This window comes from Pristiophorus japonicus, chromosome 13, assembly GCF_044704955.1.
Source record: "Pristiophorus japonicus isolate sPriJap1 chromosome 13, sPriJap1.hap1, whole genome shotgun sequence".
Classification (NCBI taxonomy): Eukaryota; Metazoa; Chordata; class Chondrichthyes; family Pristiophoridae; genus Pristiophorus; species Pristiophorus japonicus.
In genome coordinates, this window is record NC_091989.1 from 89983340 (window position 1) to 90001762 (window position 18423).

Consider the following 18423-nt stretch of genomic DNA (forward strand, 5'->3'; position numbering starts at 1 on the left):
ATCCTGCAGGCAGATTTTAGGGAGCTAGGAGAGTGATTTTAAAAAGTAGGACCTCAAAGGTAGTAACCTCCAGATTACGAGCTAGTGAGTACAGAAATAGGAGGATAGAGTGGATGAATGTATGGCTGGAGGGATAGTGCAGGAGGGAGGACTTTAGATTCCTGAGACATTGGGACTGTGTCTGGGGGAAGTGGGACCTGTACAAGCCAGGCGGGTTGCACCTCAACAGAGCCGGGACCAATATTCTCGGGTTGGGGAGGGTTTGAACTAGCTTGGCAGAGGAGTGGGAACCTGAGAGTAGTTTTAGAAAGGAGAGAAGCAAAGCTGGAATTGGAAGGCAGAAAATTAGAAAGCGAGTTTGAAAGGCAGCCGAAGCAAAGGCTAGAAAATAGACAACAAGGGAGTTAGCAGTGCTAAATGGTACAGATTGTACCTCTCCAGTCGGGGACTCTCTGGTCCGGCAACATCTCTGATCCAGCATCACTCCCGGTGGGGAGGTTGCGACCCGTGCTGGCTGCTCCTCTTCTCCCCGCTGCCTCCGGTGTTCTCTCGGTCGGGTCGGCGCGGAGAGGGAGCGAGGAGCGTGGTTTGCTGACTGAGGCACCGAAGCTGAGCCTGGGAAATGCATCGCAGTAGGCTTCTGTGCAGCGCATACGTAGAACATGGCTGGGTCGTTGTCGGCAGCGTGTTCAGCAGTACCCGGAAAGTCTAGTGTTTTGCTGACAACGCTAGGGTCGGCGTGACCTCACGTGGTTCGGACAATTCTCTGATCCGGCACCGATCGGGTCCCAAGGGTGCCGGATTGGAGGTCTGTATATACTTTAATGCAAGAAGTCTAGGGAATAATGCAGATGAACTGAGGGTAGAGATAGACACGTGGGATGATATAGCTATTGCTGAGACATAGCTGAAAGAAGGGCAGGAATGGCAGCTCAACATTCCTGGTTACAGGGTTTTCAGATGGGATAGAGATGGGGAGTAAAAAAGGAGGGGGGGTGGTCACAGTATTGATGAAACAATTACAGCTGTGAGGAGGAATGATATGTTAGAGGGATCATCATATGGGCTGAACTGAAGAACAAAAAAGAGTGATCACACTGCTGGGAGTGTACTGTAGACCCCCAAATAGTCAGAGGGAGGTAGAAGAGCAAATATGTAGGCAAATATCTGAAGTGCCTAAACTATAGGGCAGTAATAGTAAGAGATTTCAACTACCCTAATATTAACTGGGATAAAATTAGTGTGAAGGGTATGGAGGGTGCAGAATTCCTAAAAATGCATTCAGGAGAACTTTTTTCGCCAGTACGTAACAAGAAAGGAGGGGGTGGTTCTGGACTTAGTTTTTGGGAACATAAGAAATAGGAGCAGGAGTAGGCCATTTGGCCCCTCGAGCCTGCTCTGCCATTCAATACGATCATAGCTGATCTGATCATGGGCTCAGCTCCACTTCCCTGCCCACTCCCCATTAACCCTTTACTCCCTTATCGCTCAAAAATCTGTCTAACTCCGCCTTAAATATATTCAATGACCCAGCCTCCACAGCTCTCTGGGGCAGAGAATTCCACAGATTTGCAACCCTCTGAGAAATTCCTCCTTATCTCAGTTTTAAATGGGCGACACCTTATTCTGTAACTATGCCCCCTAGTTCTAGATTCCCCATGAGTGGAAACATCCTCTCTGCATCTACCTTGTCGAGCCCCCTCAGTATCTTTTATGTTTCAATAAGATCACCCCTCATTCTTTAAACTCCAATGAGTATAGGCCCAACCTACTCAACCTATCTTCAAAAGTCAAACCCTTCATCTCAGAAATCAACCTAGTGAATCTTCTCTGAACTGCCTCCAATGCAAGTATATCCCTCCTTAAATAAGACCAAACCTGTACGCAGTACTCTAGGTGTGGCCTCACCAATACTGTGTACAGTTGTAGCAGGACTTCCCTGCTTTTATACTCTATCCCCCTTGCAATAAAGGCCAACATTCCATTTGCCTTCCTGATTACTTGCTGTACCTGCATACTAACTTTTTGTGTTTCATGCACCAGTGTGACCTCCCTGGGCCCTCCCTGGGCCCTCTGTACTGCAGCATTTTGTAATTTTTCTCATTTAAATAATTTGCTTTTCTATTTTTTTCTCCAGTGGATAACCTCTCACTTTCCCACATTATACTCTATCTGCCAAATTTTTGAACACTCACTGTATTTCTTTGCAGATTTTTTGTGTCCTCCTCACAACTTGCTTTCCTACCCATCTTTGTATTAGCAGCCAACTTGGCTACATTACACTCTGTCCCTTCATCCAAATCATTAATATAGCTTGTAAATAGTTGAGGCCCCAGCACTGATCCCTGTGGCACACCAATAGTTACTGTTTGCCAAGCTGAAAATGACCCATTTATCCTGTCTCTCTCTCTTCTGTTAGCCAATCCTCTATCCACGCTAATATAATACCCCCAACCCCGTGCAGTAACGTTTTATGTGGCACTTTTATCGAATACTTTCTTGAAATTCAAATACATGACATCTACCGGTTCCTCTTTATCCACTCTGCTTGTTACATCCTCAAAGAACTCCAGCAAATTTGTCAAACATGATTTCCCTTTCATAAAACCATGCTGACTTCTGCTTGATTTAATCATGATTTTCGAAATATCCTGCTACTACTTCCTTAATGATGGACTCCAGCATTTTCCCAATGACTGATGTTCGGCTAACTGGTCTATGGTTTCCTGCATTCTGTCTCCCTCCTTTCTTAAATAGGGGCATTACATTTGCGGTTTTCCAGTCCACTGGGATCTCTGCAGAATCCAGGGAATTTTGGTAGATTACAACCAAATGAAGCTGGGCGGGTGTAACGGGGTATCAGTGGGGAATAAAAGTTCTCCATTGGGGGAAAGCCAATTTTACTGAGCTGAGATGTGATTTACCCAAAGTGGACAGGAAACAGCTACTTGAAAGAGAGAAAAAGAAAGACCTGCATTTCTATAGCACCTTTCACGACCACCAGATGTCTCAAAGTGTTTTACAGCCAATGAAGTACTTTTGAAGTGTAGTCACTGTTGTAATGTAATGTGGGAAGTGCGGCAGCCAATTTGTGCACAGCAAGCTCACACAAACAGCAATGTGATAATGACCAGATTTTTTTTTTGTTATGTTGATTGAGGGATAAATATTGGCCAGGACACCGAGGATAGCTCCCCTGCTCCTCTTCGAAATAAGAAACAACCAGTGGCAAGTTGGATCCAAAATTGATGGTAAATCAGTGGGAGGCATTCAAGGAGGTGATTGAGGGTTCAGAGCAAGTATGTTCCCTTAAAGAAAAAGAGTGGGACTAATAAATCTAGAGCCCTCTGGATGTCATGGGGCATACTGGGTAGGATAAAGAATTAAAGGGAGGCTTATGACAGATACCGAGCGCTCAATACTGCAGAAACTCTAGAGAAGTATAGAAAGTGCAGGGGTGAAATTAAAAAGAAAAGAGCATGGAAAAAGTTTGGCAAGTAAAATCAAGGAAAACGCAAAAATGTGTTATAAATATTAGGAGCAAGAGGATAACTAAAGAAAGAGTAGGGATTATTAGAGACGATAAAGATAATCTGTGTGTGGAGGCGGAAGACGTGGGTATGGTTCTTAATGAATACTTTGCATCTGTTTTCACAAAAGAGAGGGGCAATGCAGATGTTGCAATCAGAGGAGGAATGTGAAATATTAGATGAAATAAACGTAGAGAGAGGGGAAGTATTAAGGGGTTTAGCATCTTTGAAAGTGGATAAATCCCCAGGCCTGTATGAAATGTATTCCAGGTTGTTGGGGGAAGCAAGAGAGAAAATAGCAGAGGCATTTTCCAATCCTCTCTGGCTACAGGTGTGGTGCTGGAGGAGTGCTAACATTGTACCTTTGTTTAAAAAAGGAGAAAGGGATAGACTGAGTAATTACAGGCCAGTCAGCCTAACCTCGATGGTGGGAAAATTATTGGAAAAAATTCTGAGGGACAGGATAAATCTTCATTTAGAAAGTTACGGATTAATCAAGGACAGTCGGCATGGATTTGTTAAGAAAAGGTCGTGTCTGACTAAATTGATTGAATTTTTTGAGGAAGTAAGGTAATGAGGATGGTCGATGAGAATAGTGCGTTTGATGTAGTGTGTATGGATATTAGCAAGGCTTTTGATAAGGTCCCACATGGCAGACTGGTCTCGAAAGTAATAGCCCATGAGATCGAAGGCAAAGTTGGATCCAAAATTGGCTCAGAGGCAGGAAGAAAAGGATAATGGTCAATCGGTGTTTTTGTGACTAGAAGGCTGTTTTCAGTGGGGTTTTGCAGGGCTCAGTACTGGGTCCCTTGCTTTTTGTGGTATATATCAATGATTTAGTTTTGAATGTAGAGGCCATGATTAAGAAGTTTTCAAATGATACAAAAATGGCTGTGTGTTTGATGAAGAAAGCTGTAGACTGCAGGAAAATATCAATGAACTGGTCAGGTGGGTAGAACAGTGGCAAATGGAACTTAATTCTGAGAAGTGTGAGCTAATGCATTTGGGGAGGGCTAACAAGGCAAGGGAATACACAATAAATAGTAGGACACTTAAGAAGTGTAGAGGGACCTTGGAGTGCATGTCCACAGATCCCTGAAGGTGGCAAGCCAGATAGATAAGGTGATTAAGAAGGCATATGGGATACTTGCCTTTATTTTCCGAGGCATAGAATACAAGAGCGGGGAGGTTATGCTTAAACTGTATAAAACATTCGTTAGGCCACAGCCGGAGTACTGCGTGCAGTTTTGGTCACCACATTACAGGAAAGATGTGATTGCACTAGAGAGGGTACAGAGGAGATTTACGAGGATGTTGCCTGGACTGGAGAATATTAGCTATGAGGAAAGATTGGATAGGCTATGTTTGTTTTCTTTTGGACAGAGGAGGCTGAGAGGCGACCTTATTGAGGTGTATAAAATTATGAGGGGCCCAGATAGAGTGGATAGGAAGGATCTATTTCCCTTAGCAGAGAGGTCAACAAGCAGGGGGCATAAATTTAAAGTGGTTTAGTGGTAGAGGTTTAGAGGGGATTTGAGGAGAATATTTTTCACGCAGAGGGTGGTGGGGGTCTGGAACTCACTGCCTGAAAGGGTGGTTGAGGCAGAAATTCTCATCACATTTAAAAAGTACCTGGATGTGCACTTGGAAGTGCCGTAACCTACAAGCTACGGACCAAGAGCTGGAAAGTGGTATTAGGCTGGATAGCTTTTTGTTGGCCGATGTGGACACGATGGGCCGAATGGCCTCCTTCCGTGCTGTAAATTTCTGTGCCAGCTATGGTAGCCGTAAGCGGGCAGCGTTCTGGAGGTAGAAGCAGATGATTTGGCAACAGAACAAATGTGCGGCAAAATGCTTAGTTATACAGGACGCCTTAGTTATGCACCATTGGATTTGGCAAGAGGGAAGGTCGAGGGAATCTGGTGGAGGTATGAAGGTGCTAGGAAGGGGGTGAAAAGGATGACGTTGAATTCTGCTGAAGCTGAACTGAAGTAAATTGACTCATCCAAGACTTGATGGCAGTTAGGAAGTACAACAGCAGTGTTTGAGTCATTGGATGTTTGGCAAACGTGGAAGCTGATTTTGTTCTTGGTGATGTTGCCGAGGGTTAGCATGCAAATGATGAATAGGAGAGGAGCAGGCAGTCCCAGGGCACACTGGTGATGACTAAACAGGATTGAGAAGGGAAAGTGTTTTCAGGAAATATTGCCTGCATTGCACTGGGACAGACAGAGGGATTGCCAAGTAGAGCGGGTGGAGGAAAATGGAGAACAGTACAAAAGATGACTCGGAAGTTGAGGAGGGACAGCAATTTGTGATTAGTCTCACAGGATATTGGTAACTTTGACCAGGGTGGTGTGTGTGTGTAGGCAAGCTAAATACAGCGTTGGAGGGACTGACTGATGAGAGATGAGCATGTTGGGGAATTTGACTGTCTGGAAGATGGATAACTATCAGCTGGGTCAGGAAAGGTTTGCAGGATTGGGTAGAGCGATGAGGGTAAAGTAACCGTGTTAGGAGTTGAGTTGGGAGGAGGGCTGTGAGGAGTGAGGTTTGTGGAGGGCATTGGAGGCCAAGGGAATAAGGAGGGCACAGAAATAAGGTGGTGTTGCACGGCAAAAGTAGACGCAGGTTCAAGTCCCCAGGGATAAGAAGTTCAGTGCCAAGATGGAGTGAGGATGGAAGGGATATGGGCAGCATTACTGGATTGGTGCCATGCCATCACACGTCACATTGATGCCAAATGTCATAGCACAGCGTTACGTTCATCGCTGAATTGCCACGTCATTACTCTAACTGGTGCCAGAATGGAGAGGTCTGAACACAGTTTGACAAATTTAACTGAATCTTTTGAGATTTGAAGGAGCAGAAATTCAGAAAATGTAAGTTTTTTTTTGAGACAGCAACAGAACCCACCTACTGGAAAAAGTTGTAGTTGGTAAGGGTAATTATTAAGCCACGAGGTGCACAGCAAAGTTAGAGTTATGGTCGGTGAATTGCCGTTGCAATTGTATATTTCTAATTATCAGTGTACAAACTTCCAGAGTATTGTAAATAGCACTGCATCAGAATACAGGTTCTTAATCAGAATTCAAATAGAACACTTCAGTAACCCTTACTGAAATTGATTCAGTTAATAGGAAGTTTAATGCGTTGTTTATTTTTGCCAGGCAGTGTTTTTAGGCGACTAAGAGCAGCATGTTGCTGCAAAGTTCACTTGCTAAACATTCACGTCGGTTTTTGTAGTTCAAATGCTTTCACCATATAGCACACCGATGATGGGTGTTGTCAGGCAATGATATTTGTACACCAATCACGGTGTCTCTCTTTAGGTCAAATACTACCATATTTTCATCTTTTGGATGGAGAAATTTTGAATATGCAGGCATTGCCTGTATCAATAGGCTATAGAATATTTCCACTTGAGACCTGGGTTGTGAATATGTTGTAGGAACTGGAAATATGCAGAGTATTGGGAGGGGGAGGGGGGGGGGGGTCAGGGTGCATTGAGGAGCACTGTGTAGGTGTTTTACCAGCTTTATGTTCAGCGACTGATTAATTGAAGCACTTTTTTGACAATTTTCTATGTCCACTCCTGAACATGCTTGCTCTTGCTGGGGTATGGTCTAAGGGTTGCCGGCACCTTACCCAAGTGGCCATTCTTCATATGTGAATATATGCATTGAGTGTCAGCAAGCCATTCGTTGCTGGAGGGCATTACAATTGAACTTGATCCTATCCTCCATACATGAGCTGTTTCAGGCCAGGATCACTGGCTAACAATCAGGATCAGGAAATCCCGGATTTAACTTCAGGGGCAGGGAGATCAATTGTAATGCACTACTGCTGTCCAGGCTGAAATCTGCTAATTCTGTACCAACCAGGGATCAAACGTGCACCTACTGGTCTTTGTGGCTATTTTGTGTTTCTATAGCCGGTTACTCAGCGCATTGTTGGTTTTGAGAATAAGTTCAGGTTTTGTCAAGCCATGGATATGATTGAAGAGAAAATAGATAGATAGTAAAAAAAAGTCATATCGAACAAAACTGAATAAAATAGGGAATTGATGAAAAGAAACTCCAGTCATGGCACCAGCTATTTAGTCTTTGTCACACAATGATTGTTTCTTGATAGGAAACTTGGTATGGCACTTGGTTTTAATAGGTTAACTAGTCATGTGAACATATTGGCTGTTGGTAATGTGGTAGTGTGTCCATGGGCATTCATTGTAGGACTTGGATGGCTACCTTTATGCATTTATGTTGTGTGTACAGTATTGTATTTATTTGGCACACTTGCCTCCTGTTACATTTCCTGTTCCTGACCTCCCAGCCATTTGAACCGTATGTTTAAAAATGTTCTGAATCTGTTACAAATGAAATGTGCTGCAGCCAATCCCCTTGTAACACTTGGGAGATGTGGTCCTGGTCTCTGTCACTTTTCAACTATCAGTAATCCCTGACGTGCTGCAGTGGACCAAATGAAGAAAAAATCCTTCAGTGGCACTGGATTTGGATCGTACTGCCAGGCTCACTGGGCTGGCAGCCCTGCGCAGAGCATTGAAGCTGTAACATTTCTTCATATTACGAAGATATTAAACACATTTGTGCATTTCACCTGGTAAAAAAAACATTTCTTCCTTGTCACCGGTTTAAAAATAATTGATGTGAATGTGATGCTGACTATGCCATGGGAGCTAATGGCTGAAAAATTATGAGTGCTGTCTAATTCTGCAGTAAATATCTTTGGTATTCAGAGGGATCTTGGTGGCCTTGTATACAAATCATAGAAAGTTAACATGCAGTTACAGCAAGCAATTAGGAAAGCAGATGGTATGTAAGCTTTTATTATAAAGGGATTGGAGCATAAGAGTAGGGAAGTCTTACTACAGTTGTATAGAGCCTTAGTGAAACCACACCTGGAGTACTGTGCACAGTTTTGGTCTCCTTATCTAAGAAAGGGTATACTTGCCTTGGAGGGAGTGCAACTAAGGTTCACCAGATTGTCTCCTGGGATGAAGGGATTGTCCTATGAAGAGAGATTGAGTAGACTAGGCCTATATTTCCCCCTAGAGTTTAGAAGAATGAGAGGTGATCTTATTGAAACAAATGACATAAAGAGCTTGACCGGGTAGATGCTGGGAGGATGTTTCCCCTAGCTGGGGAGTCTAGAACTCGAGGTCACAGTCTCAGAATAAGGGGTCAGCCATTTAGGACTGAGATGAGTCACTTCTTCACTCAAGAGGTTGTGAATCTTTGGAATTCTGTACCCTGGAGGGTTGTGGAGACTCGGTCTTTGAATATATTCGACAGAAATCAATAGATTCTTGGATACTTAGGGATTCTGCGGGCAGGTAGAGTTGAGGTTGAAGATCAGCCATTATCTTACTGAATGGCAAAGCAGGCTCGAAGGGCCGAATGGCCTCCTGCTCCTATGACCTTTTGAGCAATTTAGTGCAAGAACTTGCATGTATGTAGTGACCTGAATGGAGTGTTTTGCGGAGGCATGAAGAAAGCGAATGCCAACCCACAGGGACATTAGAACAGCTGAACAATTGGTCAATGAGGTGAGTTTTAAGTAGGGCCTTAAAAAAAAAGGAAGGGGAGATAAGGCTTCAGGAAGGGAATTCCAGAGAGTGGGGCTGCCAGCCATGCCTTCAGCACTTGTGTGTAACAAAGGGATGGGAGATGCATGGGGGCTTCAGTCAGAGGAACCGAGTTTGTGAGGAGGGATTGTTGTTGGAAGTGGTCACGGGGATAATCAGGGGAAAGGCCATGGGATTTAAACAGGCGAGCACATTTTTAAAATTTCTGCCGTTGGAAGCAGAGACCCACTGTTGGTCAATGTGGTTGGGGTGATGGGCGAGCAGGATTCTGTTGGATAGGATATGGGCAGTAGAGCTTTGGGTGAGCTGGACTTTGAGGATGTAGGATGGCAGACCAGCTAGTGGAATATTGGGGTAATCAAATCTGCTAGTGACAAAGGCATGGAGGAAGGTTTTGGCAGTAGATTGGCCAGAGTAGAGGCAAAAGCAAGCAATATTAGAGATGGAAGTAGGTTTGATTTTGTGATGGAAGAAAATTAGAGTTGGCAACCAGTAACTAGTGGGGTGCTGCAGAGATCCGTGCTAGGACCCCAACTATTTGCAATCTATATTAACGGCTTGGAAGAAGGGACTGAGTGTAACGTGGCCAAGTTTGCTGACGATACAAAGATGGGAGGAAAAGCAATGTGTGAGAAGGACACACAAAATCTGCAAAAGGACATAGACAGGCTAAGTGAGTGGGCAAAAATTTGGCAAATGGAATATAATGTTGGAAAGTGCGAGGTCATGCATTTTTTCAGAAAAAAATCAAAGAGCACGTTATTTAACTGGAGAAAAGTTGCAAAGTGCTGCAGTACAACGGGACCTGGGGGTACTTGTGCATGAAACACAAAAGGATAATATGCAGGTACAGCAAGTGATTAGGAAGGCCAATGGAATCTTGGCCTTTATTGCAAAGGGGATGGAGTATAAAAGCAGGGAAGTCTTGCTATAGTTATACAGAGTATTGGTGAGGCCACACCTGGAATACTGCGTGCAGTTTTGGTTTCCATATTTACAAAAGGGTATATTTGCTTTGGAGGCAGTTCAGAGAAGGTTCACTCAGTTGATTCCGGAATTGAGAGAGTTGATTTATGAGGAAAGGTTGAGCAGGTTGGGCCTTTACTCATTGGAATTCAGAAGAATGAGAGATGATCTTACCAAAACGTATAAGATTGAGGGGGTTTGATAAGGTGGATGCAGAGAGGATGTTTTCACTGATGGGGGGAGAAGAAGAGGGCATGATCTTAGAATAAAGAGCCGCCCATTTAAAACTGAGCTGAGAAGAAATTTCTTAGGGTTGTAAATCTGTGGAATTCGCTGCCTCAGAGAGCTGTGGAAGCTGGGACATTGAATAAATTTAAGACGGTGCTGCCCCTCCCGTTCAGTTGGCGGAGTGTGTGCCAAGGGAAGCTTGCCAGGGAACCCGGGGGAGCTGGAGGTGCCCGGGGGAGCAGGAGCAGGAGCTGGAGGTGCCCGGGGGAGCAGGAGCAGGAGCTGGAGGAGCCCGGGTGCGCAGGAGCGGAGGGGGAGGGGTGCGCGGCTCAAGTCCGGGCCACCAGATCAGCACCAAGAGTCATACAGCACGTTTGCGGCAGAATTCTTCGAGACACAATACTGGGGGGAGGAAGCTACTGGTTTGTGTCACGATTACATCTATGTGAAGAAATTTCAAAGAATTAATGCCTAAAGACAATATCCCTTTTGGATTTTATAAATCGAGTTCAAGACTCAAACCACTCAGGGCTACAAGAAACAGATTGGTGCGGGGAGACTTTTGATCCTGGGGGCGGGGGGAGTTTTGTTGGAGTGGGGGGTGGGCGGTTGGGGGAAGGAGGAGAATTTCTTTAAATGATTTAGAAAAAGAACCAGCTGCTCGAATTAGAAAAGTTGTCCCTAGACTTATCAGCAACTGTCTGCTGATAAGAGCAGTAAGAAAGGCAGTCAACACCATCAAAATTTAACTTCTGATAAATGATAAAAAGTGCATATTTTATGAAGCTTTATATAATGGAATGTGTAAATTATACAAAAGCTACAGTATTGTATTCTGTATTAGTTGTTGTGAAGGTGTTCAGTGCTTTGCAAGGTTTGCCTGTGCTTTCCCCCCCCACCCCCATCCTCTGTCTACCTGCCCTGATTTCTTAACTCACTAAGGTTTTTCTGTGCGGCCACAAGTGGCCACATACGCTGGCCTAAGTTAGGTTGGAGCAACTATTCGCTGGCCAAACTGGCTTAAATGGCCAAAACAGGCGTGGGTGGCTGGTAACATCCCCTTTTGAACAAAACGAAACAAAACTTTAAAAAAAATCCTAACTAACTCACTTACACTGGAGCAAATTAAATGTGTAGAATTGCAACTTTTAAGATACTCCAGAAAAATCAAGTTGCTCCAAAAAAAATGGAGCAACTCCTGGGGAAACTTGGGGCCCAATTTTGGCCATGACTTGCATCAATTTTTTTGGAGTAAGTTGGTTTTTCTGGCGCAAGTTTAAAAAACCCCATTTTCCCCAATGAACTTACTCCAGAGTAACTTAGTTAGGTATGATTTTTTTTAGTTCTGTTTTTTTCCCCAAAGGGGGGCATTCCCAGACACTTATGCCAGTTTTGGCCATTTATGCCACTTTGGCCAGCTAATACTTACACCAAATCGACTTAGGTCAGCATATGTGGCCAGCTCTGAAAAACGTTGCGGGCAGTTAAGAAATCGGCGCAGGTAAGTAAGTAAGGACCTGCACATAAGCACCAAACATTCCAAATAAAAGTTAAAATAACTAAATAAAAATAAAGAACTCAGATAAACAATTGATTAACAATTAATTATTTGAAGTAAATCTGTAAATCTTACCTTGGGCCGGCCTGTCCGTGAGGCCATTCGGCGTGGGATAGGGGAATCCGGCAAAGACTCATCTGTGGGGTGAGGGGGGAGAGGAAAGGCTGGGCTCGACAGCATCTCGGGTAGGGTTCCCGCAGTCTAGGCTACAGTTCGACCATTCGGCCACGGCTAGGGGCGGCAAGCATCGGGTCCTGCTGACTGCTTGCAGGACACGCTGGGAGGGCGAGGAGCATGCGTGCAGACTCTGCGCATGCGACAGCTGCCGGCAGTGTTTTCAGGGCTGTAGCTCCGCCGCCCCCTCCCCCCGGTTCCACCATGGACGCGACACCAGAACCCGGGACACACTGCAGAGGGGCCAGGATACACAAAGTTTTTTGCCGTACTTTCCAGTGCAGAAAGTCGGCGCATAAATGGTCAGTGTGCCAAAAAAACGGGTTGGCCAAAATTGGGTCCCATGATTCCAAGAAAATGCAGGTTTAAAGTGAAAGTTGTTAACTTGCAAATTACAGTCTCTGCTGCAGACTAGTACATGCTTTTTTAAAAATATGTAACTAACAGATGCACTAAAAAAGAACAAGGCTGATACATTGCCCTTGTGTTGGAAACAGACAACTGCCCCAAAAAAGCATACTTCAAAATGCTTCACAACTGTTCATGTGGCAAAAACAATCGAGAAGCCGGGTAATCTTTGTTCAAGACATTGAAACAAGCGGGACAATAAAGGGTGGGGTAGAGTGCTGTGCAAACAGATTTTAAACTGGAGCGATTGACTTATAAATGCAGTCTTTGAAAGTGCAGTGCCAGAGGAAACTTACTGTCATTCTGAGAATGATTCCAGGCCTGCAGCTCTAAACTGGTCTGCAGCTCTACAGCAGCTGTTGGCTGAAAAAGGGACAGAAACTAGCTGCTTTCCTTTTACCCAGTAACCTTATAGTAGTTATACTGCACACTGAGGGCTGAAATCCCAGACATTTGCAAGCAGTTCCAGTTCACTGAGTGAGTGCAGCCAAGACCATTAAGCTGCGACATTGTGAAGGGTGCGAGCAAGAGATTGATTTCCAGGCTTGGGACAATCGGCTGTATAGAAAGGCTCCAACCTCAATTTTCCTAGATAAAGGACTTTTGGAGTAGGGTGAGGGAGAGGAGTAGTAGAGTATGTCTGAAATATTTAAAATTAGCAAAGGTTCCTCTGAAGCTGGAAAGTTCTGTAGTGCTGGGTGCAAGCCTGCAGTTCCAGCTGGGAGTTTATAGAATAAGCTGCCTCAAACGGTAGAGTGTGCAAAATCCTGTTTCTGCCATTTGAGGAAAATGATGGGTGGGTTCCTGGTTTGGAAGAGACTACAGGTTCAGATCTGTGGCAAGAGGATTATAAAACTAGACTTAGAATGAGCTGAATCAACGCAACAACCCTTTTCTGGTTCAGTGGTGATCCAGTTTTAAAATATTTTTTGGGTCAAACTGATGTCGCTTGACCTTTGCATTTGCAGAATCTACATACTTTAAAATTCTTCAAACCAAGCTACCCAAATATCCAGGCAGTTAAAGTTTCTTTCTACCTGAATGTGGATTACACGTGGCCTTCCTGTAAGGACACACCCCAATAAATCCAGAGACCTTGACTGCAGCTTGGCAAGAGCCAGAGCTTAGGACTCGCAGGTGTGCACAAGGATGCTGCTGGGGTTTAATGAACTAAAACTGTGCAACTTACCAGCGCACATGGTTTGGTAAACATACTGCTGCTTATGAAGCCAGGTGGCTGGCTGGCAGGGTTCTCTGGAGCTGATCTGGAAGAATTCTGGCTCTGTGACTAGTCTACCTTTCCAGGTGCTGGAATAGTTCAGGCTGGCTGGTCAGTCTTGGATCTGCCTAATATTGAGCCTGCATGGATTGATGAGTTTCTTCCAATCTAGGTGTTTCCATTCTTCCATTGTCTAGCCTGTCATCTTGTTGCCACAAAGACCCTGCTTCCCTCTCCTAAGGAGGGTAGTTATTAGCTGGTCAGACAACTGATGAGCGATGTTCCCCCTAAGGCATCAATTGGGAGGTTCCACGCTGGCCGCTCACAATCTGTAGCTGGAAAATACTGCGCATGCATGGCTGCGCAGCAAATCTCAAGGGGCCGCACACAAAAATAAATTGGAGGGAGTATTGCTGATGAGCCTGCCTTTGAGCCCTTGCTAGGCATAAAGCAGATATCTTGAATTCCACATGGAAGAGCACAGCTCACCATGCAGTGGCCATCACCCTCCCATGCTTCAGAGATGCTAGGAGTGTTCCATTTGCACTGCATCGACGCTGCAGGGTTTGGATGCATTTTTAATAGCAATGGGATCAAGTATCCATGATTCTACAACTTGTGCAATTCTATGCATGTGTATTTGGTTCATGCATGGAGTGATGATCATTGGCCTCCCGACTGCCAGTAAAGTCTCAAAGTTGAAATTAAATGAGGGGACAGCAAGTTCCCTGAATGGTATTTTAAAAAAAAAAGCTTCTAAAATATCGGCTGTGCACCAGCTGTAATTGTACCGCAGTAACTGTGAGCTACCAGCTTTTTTGGGTGGACTCGATGCTGACACTATATACAGTATTGCTTTACACTACATTGGGGTATTACATTTTTTTTGCAGCTGTGAAGCCTTGATTTGAATGATGAGTAAATGAATGTTACTGCGGGAGGAGGCGCAGGATAGATTTTTTTTTTAACGCTAAAATGGTGACTTAAGAGAGTTACTATTGGAGCTTGTGTTATTCCAGGGAATCTTTTAACTATTTTGTACATTTTGGGTCTTTTTGGGGGGGGAAAAAGTTCCAACCCATCTGGTTTCACATCTCGGGGGTTTAGCTGGCAGTGTTCATCGGTCACCATTGTTATGGTCATTGTGTTGCACTGTTCCTAGCGTAATGCATTCAGGCTTCAGATTATTGTCAGTACGTGGCTGTTGTTTTTGGCCACCTATAATTTTTATTTTTCATCTTTGAATTTTCTTTGTGCTGATACTGGTGAGAGATAGTGCTGGGCTGTGGAACACTTTCCACTGTGAACACCCAGCATCAAGCCCTTCTAGCTAAGAAATACCACAGTTGGATGTACAGCAAAGATCTGTCTGCAGTGATCTAGCAGTAGCCCTTTATGCTACTGTCAGAAGAACATTCCCTGCTGATACAACTGTGACAACCGTTTCTCATACCTGCCATCCTTTTGGCGCCTCTCGGTGAAATTAATGCTGAATGGTAGGCACTTTTGCACAATGGGCGCCCGGCACTCTGAACTGAAGTTAAACTGCGCAAACGCAACAACTTTAGTTTATATAGTGCCTTTAACGTGGTGCAGCATCCCCAGGCACTTCACATCAGTGTTATCAAACAAAATTTATTCAATCATCATAACTGGATTTGAGCAATAGTTTCAAGGATGACAGTACAATGTGCTTAACCTAACTCACTGTGACACCTAGTCCCCTGGCTCATCCACACTTTTATATACGGTTTCACCTAAATGTAAAAAAACGTATATTGGTTAGTAGCTGTGGTGCAGTATTGGTGTCTTTTCTGACAGCAGTGCTAATGAAACCACACTGCTGCTTTCAGCAGGATATGCTCTCATTAGTTGATCTATATGCTACACCTATCTCTGTTCATACATTTATAGTGGAGGATTGATTGCTGAAGTTACCTCCATTACATAGTACAATGTGGTGAATCTTCGATTAATGGAAACCAAACTTGGATTATACACCTAATCGAAAGTTAAAATACTTCTTAAAATGTGGGACTTGAAATTATGACTCTGCCCTTGTGAAAAAAAATTGTAACATCTGAAAATGGAGAGTGTTAATTAGGTATCTGTCAGTGAGTCAACAATATGGGTTTATGAGTACATTTTATAGCCCTCTTATCTAGCACTAAATTACTCCAGTATTTTTCTTCACAGCCATGCAGTTCCAGGAATGTTTAGAATGAAGGTCAGCAGAAAAGGAGAAAATAAGTCGTTGGCAGTTGCATTCTTATACCTATTAGTTGCTAGTTGCAGTGCACTGTTAACTTGGCTGGGAAATGGTGTGTGATAGAAAAGACCTGTGGTGGTGGGACAGGGGGTTACAAGAAATTTGCTGCTCTTAGATATTTTTGATCTAGAAATTAAATAGGGTTTCTCAGTATTCTGTTGCACTGTAAAAATGTCTTATTTTGTGAACTTTGTTGTTTATATAGGTTTTCAGGCCTCCAAATCCTTGGACCATGGCCATCATGAATGTATTAGCAGAGCTGCATCAAGAGCATGACTTGAAGGTAAGGCCCTTCCGATTTGTACTGGTTGCATGGAGCTCATTGCCACCAGGGATTACACTGTGTGGTTCCATTAGAGCACAGCTCGTGCAAGCATGCCCCATTATTGAGAGAAACAGCTGAATATTAGCTCTCTCTCTTGATGTGCTTAATTTTGTGTAAAAGACAAAAATGAAGATGTTCTGATATCTCTATTCAGGCTGGTTTTAAAAGTTGACCGATTAAATTTCTTTCAGAAACCTTTGTGGGAAGAGGAGTGGGTAGGAAGTCTTAAGGGTAGAGATCTTGTGGAGATAGGGTTTAAAATCCAAAGGTGTTTTACATCATGTTCCATGTCCCCCTTATATCATTTATGTTTTCTCAAAAATCATGTATAGAGAGTATAACCTGCCATTTTACTCTGATATTAATGCTGAATGTAAGCATTTTAAAACGCTTGCTAAATTTTGTTTCTACTGTCTAAAATCCATTGTCCTAAATTTTCACCCTTCGAATGTGACCAAATGCAAGGTTACCAGACTGATGTCAGGGATGGATGGTGACATCGTGGGGCAGTCCATGAAGATAAAAAGCTGGTGCGCTTCCATATTAGATGCGAGTGCTGGGGGGAAATAAGAGTGTTGGGGGAAATAAATGCATTTGTGCCATTTTTAATCTTATTTTGATATCGTCCCACCACGTTATGCTTGGAAATTGGAAATCTCTTGTTTCCATAGACCTAATTATGTAGAAGGTAATAAGGTCTGAAAGGGTCTGTTGATATCCCCACTAAAAGAATGCACCTGCCTGGTTAGTGTTTTACTGCTCAAACAATAGCAGGTATAGGAGCACACAGATATATTTGGTGAAAAGTTACTTTGGTTTCAAAGTAAATGTTTTGATCCGAGAGAGAACTCCAAATTCCAGGCACATTTATTGCTTCATTTAGGCATCCATCTCATTTTAACTGAGGCTGCTGGTATTTAATCTATATTTGGAGGTTATCTATAATCTATAATATTTGGCCACTTGGGCGAGGTACCGAACGTCTGCAGCCATTTGCCATGGAGCCATACTGCTGCATGAATTGCCATTTTCCAGAGAGGAATGGCTAGGGGGAAAGTTTATATATATATATATATATATATATAAAAAGTCCGGTGTGGGTGGTTTAAATATCAATGTGCCTTGTGGGGAGAGTAGAAACCAGCTAGAATGCTGTGACCTGGTTAAGCTACTAGAATTCACTTCGCTGCAGTCAGAGTCCTCAATGTCTCATAATGGCACGTGGAATTGTCAAATCAACATTACTGTTCTAACTCATGAGGGCTTGTGATCGAGTAGGTGGAGAGCAACTGTTTCCACTGGCAGGGTGGTCAGTAACCAGAGGGGACAGACTTGAGATAATTAGCAAAAAATCCAAGGGCGCAATAAGGAGAATTTTTTTTTTAACATGGCCAGTTGCTGTGATCGGCGCTGCCTGAAAGGGTGGTGGGAGCAGATTCAATAGTGCCTTTCTAAAGGAACTTGAATATATATTTAAAAAGGAGAAATTTGCAGGGCTATGGGGAAAGCACAGGGGGGATAAATTGGATTGCTCTTTCAAAGAGCTGGTATAGACACGATGGGCCAAATGGCGGCTTCCTGTGCTGTATCATTCTATGTACAATATCTGGTGATACTTTTAGCCAATATACGCTCAGTGGTGATAAAATGATTGGAATAAAATGTTGACTGCAGTCTGGTACCTCACCCAAGAAACTAACTATATACAATATATATATATCATTTTCTGACCAAGCTCTGCTGGGATTTCTCTAATGTATGATGATTCAGCGCCCTTACTGTTGCTGGTCTCAATACTGCTTCCTGAAATCAAAGAACTGAGGATGAAATGAGGCCTTGTATGCAACAGAGTGGAGGATTAAGAGACTGATCTGAAGTGCTTTTCCAGTGGTATGATGGCTGCATACTATTTGCACTTGCTGTAGGCAGCATTACATTCTTTCATGCTTTCCATTAAATGAGATATTGCTGTCATCCCACTGGAGAAAAATGCAAGAGATGTGTGCTTTGAATGGTGCCTGATCTCCTTTCTCGTGTTGCTGGGCCATGACTCAAGCTATTTTGCCTGGCTGTCAGCAGCTTGTCTGCCTCCTATATCAGAAATGGCCCTCCACTGGAGCACTAATTTACGAACCCCTTTA

The 18423-nt window shown here is 43.7% G+C and overlaps 1 protein-coding gene across 7 annotated transcripts in view; it reads left to right on the forward strand.

The window, feature by feature from the left end:
• Nucleotides 1-18423, forward strand: part of cnot1 (CCR4-NOT transcription complex, subunit 1) — a 229729-nt gene that overhangs the window by 163999 nt on the left and 47307 nt on the right. For all 7 annotated transcript variants that reach the window (XM_070897738.1, XM_070897741.1, XM_070897739.1 and 4 more), the window contains one exon: nt 16163-16240. In XM_070897738.1, coding sequence (XP_070753839.1) covers nt 16163-16240 — 78 coding nt within the window. The remainder of the gene's footprint in view (nt 1-16162; nt 16241-18423) is intronic.